The sequence below is a fragment of the Gracilinanus agilis genome, chromosome 3, assembly GCF_016433145.1.
Source record: "Gracilinanus agilis isolate LMUSP501 chromosome 3, AgileGrace, whole genome shotgun sequence".
NCBI classification, from domain to species: domain Eukaryota; kingdom Metazoa; phylum Chordata; class Mammalia; order Didelphimorphia; family Didelphidae; genus Gracilinanus; species Gracilinanus agilis.
This window is the reverse complement of record NC_058132.1, coordinates 640050216-640062507: the sequence shown is the minus strand read 5'-3', so window position 1 is coordinate 640062507 and position 12292 is coordinate 640050216. Positions and strand designations below refer to the sequence as shown.

Below are 12292 nucleotides of genomic sequence, written 5' to 3'. Positions count from 1 at the left end.
GGACCTCGTGCCTCGCGATGCCCTGAGCCTCCTGGCTGCCCTCAGTGACGCTTCCAAGGAAAATGCAAACCTTGGAACCCCCGAACCCAAAGTCTCTCTTCTCTGAGAGCCGGGCGCGGCCTTACGGGGCTCAGCCTGGACAGTGAGGCTCCGGCCTCCCGCCCGCCGTGTCCTAGAGGGCACCCTGAGGCCAGGCACACAGACACTGACCGCCTCCTGAAAAGCCTCAGGCCGGGCAGGCGAGTCGCAGCCTCTGGGCCTCGGTTCGCCCCATTCCCAGGCCCCCGAGAGAGCCAGGAATCGGCGGCCTCGACGTGCCAAGGAAGAATGGACGCGGCGGCGGACGGGAGCCTTGGGAGGGCCGCTGCCGGCCAGCCAGGGGCGGCCAGGCTCGGGAGGCCGGGGGGCAGCGGCTGCGCGGCGCCCTCCATACCTGCGAGGTGACGTTGGCCCCGAACTCCAGAAGGCACTGGACGGTCTCCTCCAGCCCCCACGAGGCGGCCAGGTGCAGCGGGGTCTGGCCATCGCGGGCCTCCTCGTCCCCTTCTCCGTTGGCGCCGGGCTGCCTCGGACTGTTCACGTCACAGCCGCTGTGCGGAAGGGCACCAGCTCAGACCGGCCCGACGTGGGGAGGGCCTCCGGGCCGAGGCTGACCCGAGACGAGGGAGGGGAAGAGGGCGCCCACCGATGCTCGCCCCAACGGGGCATCCACGTCCACCCTGGCCGAGGGAGGGGGACAAAGGAGGCCACGGCCGCCCCGACGGCCCCCCCAGAGGAGGTGGCGGACACGGGCCTCGCCCACAAGTGGGCACAGGAGGGCTGAGTCCCGGCCGGACTCCTACCTGCGGATGAGGAAGCAGGCCACGGCCTCGTTGTTCTCGTCGATGGCTCGGTGCAGGAGGGTCTGGAGGCAGCCGCCCGGCCCGGGGCCCCAGCACGTGGCATCGCAGCCGTGCCGCACCTGGAGGGACGGCCCAGCCCTGAGCTCCCAGCCTGGCAGCCACGGCCCGGCCCCCGGCCTCCCGCGCTGGCCGCCCCTCGCTGTCATGCCCACCCTGAGGCCTTTGGGGGCGGGGCTAGGATCTCCCCTCCCCCCGGGCATGGGCATGGGCACAGACGGGGGCAGGGCGGAGGTGCTCTCACCAGGGTCGAGGCGATGTCCTCGAGGTGGCTCTCCAGGGCGAGCCACAGCGGCGGGTTCCCTCGGTCGTCGGGCACCGACATGTCGGCCCCGCGGGTGCAGATGGCATCTACCACCAGGGGCAGCTGGCTCCGGATGGCCAGCTGCAGGGCCGTCTCTCCGTCCTGCGTCCTAGGAGAGCCGGGAGAGCCGGGTGAGCGCTCGGGCTCTGCCGGGGCTGCCCGGGGGCCCCAATGAGGAAGGCCGGGCCTCGCCCACGGCCCGATTCCCAAACGATGGCGGGCAGCCTGGAGCCGAGGCCCACCAGGGAGGCTCCCTCTGAGCGGAGACCCCAAGGAAGGCCTCGGGGAGAAGGCGGCGTCACAGCCGGCCTCCGGGGCGGGAGCAGGAGGCGATGGGGGAGACGGCGAGGGGGCGCCTTCCAGTCGCGGGACGTGGCCTCCTCGGAGGCCCGGAGACGGGGGAAACAAGACGACGGGGCAGGACAGAGGCCTGGAGGCCGAGACAAAGCTCCGTCCCTGAGGAAACGGGAAGCCGGCCGGCCCGGGGGAGACTCTGGAGTCCGAGGGTGAAGGCGGGCCTCCAAAGGGCACCCACAAACCCCAATCACCGAATGTTGATGTCGGCCTGGTGCTCCAGGAGGAAGAGGGCGCTCCTGCCGTCCTGCCGCCGGATGGCCATGTGCAGCAGCGTCTGCCCGTCGGGCATGGTGTCGTTGATGGAGGCGCCCGAGCCCAGCAGCTGGGCCGCGATCGTGTGCATCCCTGCAACGGGCCCGGACCGTGAACCCCGCAGGCCCCGTCTACACCGACGCGTCTACACCGACGCATCCTGGGCTGTCTGGTGGGGACGGGGCCTGCGAGAACCCGAGGCCGGCCTCCAGGCAGGGTGGAGGAGAGCCGGGGGCCAGGCGAGGGGGCGCACGGGCAGGAGGCCACGCAGGAGCGCGGGGCGCCCCGTCTCTGGGCCCGGCGCTCTCCCTCCAGGGAGCCACAACTGCTCCAGAAGCGGGGGGCTGGGGGCCAGGCGGTTGGGGAGGGGACGGCCAGGGGTCTTGGGGACTGGGGGGGGCCGGGGGGCCAGGCCTCACCCGTCCACAGCGCCAGCCCCAGCACGGTCTGGTCCCTGGAGTCCTTGAGGCTGAAGTCCGGGATGATCTGCAGCGAGCCGACGGCGTGGAGGGCGTTGGCTGGAGCACAAGAACAGAGCCGGGCTCAGGGCGCCGCCGTCGGGGCTTCCCCAAATCTTCTGANCCCATCGGTTCCTGTGATTCACGGGGGCTCCGCTGGCCGCCAAGAAGAGGGCCGCCGCCTCGTTGCCCGCTCCAGCTGCCCTCTGGAGTAAGCAGTTCCCTGCGGGAGGACGAAGGTGCACATGGGGGCGCCGGTGCCAGCCGCGGGCCGGGGGACCCCGCGCCGCCCTGCGTCCCGGGAGCGCGGGGCGAGCGGGGGCCGGGCTGACCCTTGACCCCCCCAGACCCCGCGGTCTCCCGGGGGCCCACCTGTGGCGGCGTCGGGGGCGTCGGTGCGGCTGCCGCGCCGGATCAGCCGGGCCGCGTAGCTGTTCTCGTCGAAGGACGTGCCGTTGAGGACGGGGGCGTCGTCGAAGGGGTTCACGGCTCGGTCCGAAGACACCGTGACGTACTGGAGGGCCAGCCACAGGGCGGTGCTGCCCTCGTGGTCCTTGAGCTCCAGGTCCAGCCTGGGGGGCCGAGCACAGAGACCCTGAGAGCCCGCCTTCGGGGCGCCCCCGGCCCCCCTTCCGGCCCCCACCTACTGTTTGCACTGCAGCAGCTGACTGAAGACCACGTCATTTCTGGCCACAATGGAGGCGTGCAGCGGCGTCCTGGCGGGAGAGAGGGGCAGCGGTCACCTCGGGCGCCCCGAGCCGCCCCGAGCCCCGGAGGCCTGCGGGCAAGTGTGGGCTCTGTGACCCCTCCCGGCCTCGGTCGGCTTCTCCGGAGGCAGACACTGCCGGGAGGGGAGGCCGGGGGGGCAGAGCCCGGCTGGCATCTCCGTCCCCTCCCCGAGCAGAGTCCAAGCGTCGTGCCATCAGCCTGCAGCCAGGGCTGGACCTCCGGCTCCTGCACCCACAAGAGGCTCCTCGGAGGCCCCATGAGCCCCGATCCTGGAGGGGCTGCGGCAGCTTCTGCTCGGACGGGCCGGGAACCCCCCAAAAAGCGGGGCTGCCATCCCCCAGGTTGGCCCATGGCCGGCCTGGGCTCGGGAAGGGCTTGAGGCCCCGGGGGAGTCCCGGGGCACTTGGGGGGGGCTCTGGCCTCGGCAGGGGGGGCCTAACCTCCTCCGGGGTTCCACGCCACACACTGCCAGCCCAAGAGGGCTCCATGGAGGAGACAGCGCAGAAGAGACGACTGTCGGCAGGAAGGAGAGGGTCGGGCACAGCCTGGGCCCAAAGGGGGGAGTGGGTGCCAACGTGAGTCTGTGCACTCCCCTGACAGGCTCCAGAGAGGCCTCCCCAAGCCTGCACGCGGGGGCCCTCGGGCTCACCTCCCCTTTGCGTCCTGCATGTTGGGGTTCGCGCCGGCCTGCAGGAGGGACTCGGCGATGTGCGCCATCTCCGCCGTGCCGTCCGCCGGGCCCTTCCCGCCGCTGGCCGAGGCCACCAGGTGCAGCGGCGTCTCCTGCGCCCCCGCCGTGGCCGCGTTCACCAGCGCGCCGTTCTTGATGAGGAAGCTGGCCGCGAAGCTGTCGCCTGTCAGAGGCCGGGAGAAAAGGCGCCGTCGCACCCTCGCACCCGGCACGGGGCCCCCCGAGGAGGCGCCCCCTAACCACGGATGCCCTGAAGCCCACGGGGAGCCCCTCGAGGCCCCGACTCAGAGCTCAGCGACTCCTCGGAGAGACTCGCACACGGCTCAGCACCGCGGACAGCCAGGCCGGAGCAGAGGGAGGAGGCAGGAAGCGGCCGGGGAGCGCCGGGGGGCACGAGCAGTGGGACTCTCGGCTCCAGCAGGCACAGAAAGCCTCAGGCAAGCCAGTGCCAGGGGTGGGGCCCTGCCTGCCAGGGGGAGGGGGCTCTGCGGGCACCAGCCCAGGGAGGGGCCCTCCCACAGACAGCCTCGAGCTGGGTGCCACGGCAGGAACACAGAACGGTCCCACACGTCGAGGCTCTTTCCTCCCACGTCGACCTTGTTCCCTGGGGCACACGCTGTGCTCTGCCAACCCCCAAAGGTGCCCATCACTGCCCGCCTCCTCTGCCTCAAAACATGCTCAGCTTGGCTCCTCCTGAAACGCTGCCCTGGCTTTGGGACCGAACTCAAAGACGCCTCTTCCAGGGAGCCTCCTGACCCCCCTCCAAAGGGACCCCCACGCCATGGCTGACCCTCAAGGCCAGCGGGCACCAGAGCCTGGCACCAGGGAGATCCAGGTTTGAATGTGGCTCCAGACGCATCCTATGACGTGAGCCTGGGCAAGTGCCTTCGCCTCTGGGTGCCCTTTTCCAGGGCATCGTCACGGCACGTCCCTGCCCGGGGTGTTGTGAAGGCAAAACAGGGTAAGATCTGGAGGCCCAGCGCTTGGCCCCCAACGGCACCCCAGTGTGGCCACGAGGGGGCTCCCGGCTCCTCGGCGCCCTGCGAAGGGGCCCACCTACAGCTCGTGGCCTCACGAGCTCGGTGCCAGCCTGCCCGGCGCGCCCAGCATCGAGGAAGCGCCAGCCGTGCCCTCGTCCCCATCTCGCGGGGGCTCAGTGACTCGGCCAGCAGCGTCTCGGGCAGGGCCTGCCCCGAGTCTCACCCGCCACCCGCCGGGCAGCTGCCTGGGGCGGGCAGAGAGCGAAGACGCGCCTCCTGCAGCTGCTGCTCGCCGTCTGGGCCGGTCGGGGCCCCCCCCGAGGGCAGATTTCCCCTCTGGCCGAGGGTCCCCCCTCGCCTTGGGCCGCGGAATCTCTGCCCTGCCTCCTCGGCTCTCGTCTTTCTTCCGGCCCGTCCTGGTCCCTTTTCCTGGAGGCCTCCTCAGCCCAGGACTCCTTGACGGCGGCGGGGGCGCACCACACGGCACGGAACCCTGGGCTTGGAGTCAGAAAGCCCTGAGTTCGGATCCGGCCTCAGCCACTTGCTAGCTGCCTAGCCCTGGGCCAGGCATCAGCCCGAGTCTCTTCCTCTGCCGAAAGGCGACGAGAGCGGCAGAGGCCGCCCGGGGCTCCCGGAGGACGCCAAGACGTCCGAGTCAGAGCTTTCACACTTCCTTGTTCTCGACCCCTTGTCCGCCTCCCTTCGAGGCTGGCCACAAGGACTCTGGAGACCACAAGTGAGGCCAGACTCCCAGCCCGGGGCTCAGCGGCGGGAGACCGGCCGGACACGAGCACCTACCACCGAGAGCGGCCACACAGCCGCGGCCTTTGCCCATCCAGCAGCCTCAGAGGAGAGGCAAAGCTCCCGTGTCTTCTGGGTCTCTTTTAAAAAGGGAGAAACCCTCAGCTGCTGTCCTGGAATCAAGGCAGGCGGGGTGGGCGATGGGGCTTCTGGGACTTGCCCAGAATCGCCCAGACAGGAAGCCTCGGAGGCCAGATTTGAACCCAGGACCGCCATCTCTAGACCTGGCTCTCTCTGCTGAGCCTCCCAGAGGACCCTGCGCCACCCCAGGATTCTTCAAGCACCCGAGAACAAGTGACGAGAGCCCGGCGGCCAGAAGTCGCTTCGTCAGCCTCAGGGCAAAAGGGCCCGAAGTCCCTGACGAGCCCGCAGGCGCCTCGCTAAGTGCCGGCAGGTGGGCGAAGGTGCCGCCTTTCTCTTCCATCAAGGGCCGGAGCCCGTCTGTTCAAGAAGCTGGTTGTGTGGCAGTGCCAGGACACAGGACAGAGGAGGCACGAACACCCTCCGAGGCGGCACTGCGGGGCCACACGAGGGCCGCTGCCCAAGTCCCAGGCCGGGGCCTCCCGGGAGGCGAGGATTCCTCTGGGCCTCCTGGAGGGAGGCTGCCCCCACCTTGGCCCGGACAGCGAGAGCTCCTCGAGCCGCGGCCGCTCTTGCCTGCAGGTCTCCGCTCCAGACTGACTCGGGTGATCAAGAATTCCAGTTCGCAGCCACTGGGCTCTTGCAAAGGGCGGCGGGTTGCCATGGTTACCATGCGGGCCTTCCACGGAGAAGAGTGGGATGCAAATCTCACGCTGACCGCGCTCAAGTCACCCACGTTTGGGAGAAGACTGGCCACAGCCCAGGCCAGGGAAGGCCCTTTACATGACGAGGAAGCCACAGAAGCCTGGACTCAAGAAAGGGGCGTCTGAAGGATTCCAGAGAGAAGGCGGCTGAAGGATCGAGGATGGATTTTGTAAGAAATGCCAACGGAGAATATGAAGGAAGGCAAGAGAAAGCCCCTGCCCTGGAGCGGGGCCAGCGGAGAGACTCCCACCGAGGAGGGGCTAGACGAAGGGGAGGTCGGGAAAGGCTTCCTGCAGAATGCTGGAGGAGACAGGAAGTGGCCAAGAGGAGGGAGAGCAGCAACCAGCACGCTGGAGGAGGCCCAGCAAGGCCAATACCACGGAATCGGAGCGGTGTGTTTGGGGGCCATTAGGGGAGAGATGGGAGAGAAGGCATAAGAAGAGGGGGCCGGGCACGAAGGGCTCTGAATGCCAAACAGGACGTTTGGTATTTGATCCTGAAGGCGAAAAGGTGCCCCCTGGAGTTTACTGAGGAAAATTTGTTCGGTGTCTGAATGAAGAATGGACTGGAGCAGGCAGACAGACACCCCAGTAGCTACTGCAATAGTCCAGGTGTGAGGAGATGAGGGTCTGCCCCAGAGTAGGTCCAGTGTCAGAGGAGAGACCGAGGGGCACACGGGTAGAGAAGATGCATTAGTGAGGTAGACAAGAGACGCTTCAAAGTGAAAAGAGATGACGCCGAGGCCCCAGAGAAGAGACAAAAGGAAATGAAATGGCCCCTTCCCTGCTTCTGTGTAGAAGGGGGGCTGATGGGCTCAAGGTACTGCAGATGAAGGTGTGGTTGGTCGTGCTGGACAGCTTTCCTTCATTGGGGTTTGTGTTCTTTGTTGTGGACGGAGCAAACCCCAGCTCTGACGTTTCATCTCGTATCCATGAAACGGTTTCAGGTGAGAGGCAAAGCCATGGTGGCAGAGGAGGAATCAGGGAAGCCACGCTCCCTTCCACAAAACTCCTCCAAATAGATCGAAAAGGACTTCCGGGTTAAGATGGCTGCAGAGGAGAAGCAGGGCGCTGAACTCCCCTAACCAACTCACACATGATACCTCAAAAGGACACAAAAAACAAATCCAGAGGAACGAAGGGACCCCACAACAGGGCACAGCATTGAAGGTATGTGGAAATGGGGCATTTCCATGCTATAAGGGGGTGAAATAGCTCTCACTGAAACGTGAGCTGATCGAGCCTCCCCCCCACCCCACCTACAGTGCCAGAGCCAGCTCACAAGAGTTAGAGTAAGTGTGGGGCATTCACTAAGTTCTTGGCAGCTACCTGGGATCACCAGGGCCTGCTCCTGAGAGCAGCAAGACTTAAGACCCCAAGAGGCTAAAGAACGCAGACTTTGAGCACAGACCTAGAGGGGTGGGATGAAAGATAGTGATAGCAACACACGCTGAGACTCATAAAGGAGCCTTGGGCAGAGGAGCAAGCATGGGGAAATATCTGAGGTCCTGGCAGCTGACTGGGTCCACCAGGAGGCTTGATCCTGAGAACAGCAAGTCTTGAGACCCCAGAAGCCTAAAGAGCGCAGACCTTGGGTGCAAGGATATAGTTGAGAGGGGCGGCACTGATCGCTGTGGCTGGTAAAGTAGCTTCAGGCAAAATCTGCTCCACAGCTCTGTACACAGAGAGCCTGCCTGCCTCACTCAGATGTCTGACTGAGAAGGAAAAACCAACATAATAATGGCAAGCAAAGCCCAAGAACTAACCCAAGAGAAGGAACAAGATAAAACATTAACAATCGATAACTTTTACACAGAAAAAATCCAGACAACAGAGCAGACAGCAGAGGAAAGAAAATCCATCCAAACCTCCCCCCAAAAATGAAAATTGGTCACAAGCTCTTGAAGAGTTCAAATCTGAGATCATGAGAAAGATGGAAGATATTTGGCAAGAAAAGTGGGAAATAGCTCAAAAGGAAATTAATAGGTTAAAAGACAGAAACTCCCAATTGGAGAAAGATGCCCCAAAATCAAACGAAATGATAAGCAAATTGGAGATCCAAATTAAACAGCAGGAAAACAAGATAGACCAAATTGAAAAAGGAAAATTATAACAAAAAACTAGTGTCTAAAGACCAGAATTAGGCAAGTAGAGGTCAATGATCTCACAATACATCAATAACTAATAAAGCAAAGTCAAAAGAATGGCAAAATAGAAGGAAACATGAAATATCTCACTGAGAAAGTGACTAATCAAGAAAACAGATTAAGAAGTGACAATCTGAGAATCATTGGTCTTCCTGAAAAATCAGAAATTAACAACATTTGGAGACTATACTACAAGAAATCATCCAAGAAAACTGCCCTCTTCAAAAAGAGGGCAAAATAGACATTGAAAGGATCCATAGATCACCCTCTACACTAAACCCTCAAAAGTCAACCCCCAGGAATATAACTGTGAAATTCAAGAGTTTCCAAGTTAAGGAAAAAATATTACAAGAAGCCAGAAAGAGACAATTCAGATATCAAGGAACACCAATCAGGATCACACAGGATCTGGCAGCCTCCATGCTAAAAGACCGCATGTCTTGTAACATGATAGTCAGAAAGGCAAGAGATTTGAGTCTACAACCAAGGATCACCTACCCATCAAAACTGACTATAGGGGCAGCTGGGTAGCTCAGTGGATTGAGAACCAGGCCTAGAGACAGGAGGTCCTAGGTTCAAATCTGGCCTCAGACACTTCTCAGCTGTGTGACCCTGGGCAAGTCACTTGACCCCCATTGCCTACCCTTACAACTCTTCTGCCTTGGAGCCAATACACAGTATAGACTCCAAAACGGAAGGTGAGGGTTTAAAAAAAAACAACTAAAAACTAAAAAAAAATGACTACATTCTTCCAGGGGAAAGCATGGGCATTCAACAAGACAGAAGATTTCCAAGTATTTGTAAAGAAGAGACCAAAACTAAATGGAAAGTTTGATATCCAACCACAAAATGAAAAAGTAAATAAGAGAGGAAAGAAAGAAAACTCTTATTTTTAAATGTGCATCTTTAAGGGCTTCAATAAGATCAAATTATTTGTATTCCTATATGGAGAAATGTTACGTATAATTCTCAAAAATTGAACTCACTATTATAGTAATTGGAAGAATTATTCATAGGGAGAGGTTGAAGTACTAAATGGTGTACGGGGGAAAAAGGGGGGGGGGGATAGAAGATGGCACCAAGAGAAACTTGAAGGAATAAGAAAAATAGGTCATTCTATACCACACAAAGAGGGCATGGGAAGGGGAGGGGATGAATACTATTATAAGAAGGCAAGGAAGAGAGCATTAACAGGAAATACTTAAACCTTACTCTCAGCAGAATTAATCCTGAGAGGGAAGAATAGCTAGATCCATTGGGATATCAAATTCTATCTTACCCTATGGAGAAATTCAGAAGGGATAAGCCAAGGTGGGCAGGGGGGTGGGGAGTTCAAAAAGGGAGGGGAAGAGAGTGGGGAGAGAATTCATTAGGCCTTAAAAAATAATAACAAAGGAACAAAAAGGGAGGGGGTGGAAAGGGAAGTAAACTAAGGGAGGGGATGGAGGGGTGGGACTGATTTAAAACAAAACACTGGTTTAAAAGGAAACAGCGTAAGAAGAAGGGGTAGGACAAAGAGAGGGAATCAAAATGTCTGAGAATACACAATTGATAATTATAACTCTAAATATGAATGGGATGAACTTGCCCATAAAATGGAAGCAAATAGCAGAGTGGATTAGAAATCAAAATCCTACCATATGTTGTCTATAAGAAACACACATCGAACAGGTAGACATACATAAAGTAAAAAATAAAGGCTGGAGCAAAATCTATTGGGCTTCAACTGAGAAAAAGAAGGCAAGAGTTGTAATCATGATTTCTGACAAATCCAAAGTAAAAAGAGATCTAGTTAAAAGAGACAGGGAAGGTAATTACATCCTGATAAAAGGAAGTATAAACAATGAAGAAATAGCAGTACTCGACATGTATGCACCAAATGGTATAGCATCTAAATTTTTAAAGAAGAAACTGGCAGAGCTCAAAGAGGAAATAGATAGTAAAACTATACTAGTGGGAGATCTAAATCTTCCTCTATCAGATCTAGATAAATCAAACCAAAAAGTAAGAAAGAGATAAGAGAGGTGAATGAAATCATAGAAAAATAAGAATTAATAGATACATGGAGAAAAATAAATAGGGACAAAAAGGAATACACCTTCTTTTCAGCTGCACATGGTACATTCACAAAGACTGACCATGTACTAGGGCATAGAAACATGGCAAACAAATGCAAAAGAGCAGAAATAATAAATATAAAATTTTCAGATCATAATGCAACAAAAATAATAATTAGTAAGGGTGCATGGATAGGCAAATCAAAAATTAATTGGAAATTAAATACTATGACTCTCCAAAATTAGTTAAAGAACAAATCATAGAAACAGTCAATAATTTCATAGAAGAGAATGACAATGATAAGACATCCTACCAAAATCTGTGGGATGCAGCTAAAGCAGTACTCGGGGAAATTTATATCCTTGAGTGTATATTTAACAAATAGATAAAAAAATGGCTGCACATTGAATGTTGATGGAGAAATCCAGAAAGAGTAACATGAGGGTGGCAATAGGGAGACAGAGAAGTCTGCAAACACTGGTCTCCATGTGAGTGCTCTAATGCCCAAGAGAGGCTGTGCACTGGGGCACGATAATTGGGACAGGAGACAATTGAGGGCTTTGCTGCACAAATACAGGGTGGACTAAGAAGGAGATCTGTACATGGGGGTAGGGAGGTTTTGGGTTCAGAAGCCCACAGCAGCAGTGTATCTCATATTATTTCTCAGGCTCAGAGCAGGGCCTCATTCACATCATCTAGCTCACACTGCAGAGGAACAACCAGGGCAGGAATTACACACCAAAGGAGAACCTACAGTTCTCCTAATCTGAACGAACCCAGTTTCCCAGGTTGCTGATGGGCAGATTCCAGCAGTTCAGACCAAGGAGGGCAGCAATCAAATTTTGACCTGGATCAGACCACTCCGGGAGTCCTGAAAGCTTACAGGTCCCTACTTGTCCCTGAGATCCTAGAATAACACAAAACTAAATACCCCAGAAAGCAGCAACAAGTCCAGCACAGACCTTCCCTCCAGAAGTGCCACAGACCATCTCCGGGCCTAATAACATCAAGTCCAGAGACAGGATAGAGACCGGAAGAATCAACAAACAAAAAGGCCCATCCTGAAGAGTTAATATGGTAGCAGGGAAGCTAAAAGACACAAACACAGAAGAAAAGAATGACCCCAAAGCAGCCACAAACTAAGCCTCAAAGGAACATCCATCTTGGGCACAAAACTCCTCCAGAATTCCTGATAGAGATGAAATGAGAATTGAAAAAAGGAAGAGTTGAATGTTTTTTAGAAATGAAATAAGAGCACTAGAGGGGAAAAGTGGGAAAACCATTGAGGGAAAAAAGAGCTTGAGAGGGGTGAACGACCAGGATGGCGCCACAGGGCCAGACCTTGTCCGAGCAACAAGCTCTGAAAATTTGAAAGGCCCAAAGAGAAGCCAGGTGACTCTGGGAGACAGCAAGATTAAAACAGAAGCAAATGTAAGGTGTCTCACAGCAAAAATAACTGATCTGGACAACAGAACAAGAAGGGAAATCAAAGGCTCCGACCTCCTGAGGCCATGACAAGAGTCTGGATATCCTGTTTCAAGAACTGAAAACCGCCTGATCTCTTAGAAACAGAATCCACTGGTCACTTCCTGGAAGAAACCCCAAAATGCAGCCTCCCAGACACATGCGTCAAAAGTCACTGCGCCAGAGCTCTCAGGTCAAAGGAAAAGCAAGAATTGAAGTCCTGAGGAACCATAGCTAGGATCTCATGATTCCAGTAGCCACCATTATAAAGTGCTGAAGAACTTGAGATATGACATTCCAGAAAGCAATATGGACTTGCAACCAAGAATAACTTGCCTAACAAAATTGAGTCTAAAATAGACTTTGT

At 57.3% G+C, this 12292-nt stretch overlaps 1 protein-coding gene across 1 annotated transcript in view; it reads right to left on the bottom strand.

The window, feature by feature from the left end:
- ANKFY1 (ankyrin repeat and FYVE domain containing 1) overlaps positions 1 to 12292 on the bottom strand; it is a 41083-nt gene that overhangs the window by 8342 nt on the left and 20449 nt on the right. The window contains exons 7-15 of the mRNA XM_044669490.1: positions 3649 to 3853; positions 2918 to 2986; positions 2643 to 2842; positions 2377 to 2493; positions 2232 to 2330; positions 1752 to 1905; positions 1144 to 1312; positions 843 to 961; positions 434 to 590 (exon numbers count right to left, since the gene is read on the bottom strand). Of these exons, the coding sequence (XP_044525425.1) occupies positions 434 to 590; positions 843 to 961; positions 1144 to 1312; positions 1752 to 1905; positions 2232 to 2330; positions 2377 to 2493; positions 2643 to 2842; positions 2918 to 2986; positions 3649 to 3853 (1289 nt within the window). The remainder of the gene's footprint in view (positions 1 to 433; positions 591 to 842; positions 962 to 1143; positions 1313 to 1751; positions 1906 to 2231; positions 2331 to 2376; positions 2494 to 2642; positions 2843 to 2917; positions 2987 to 3648; positions 3854 to 12292) is intronic.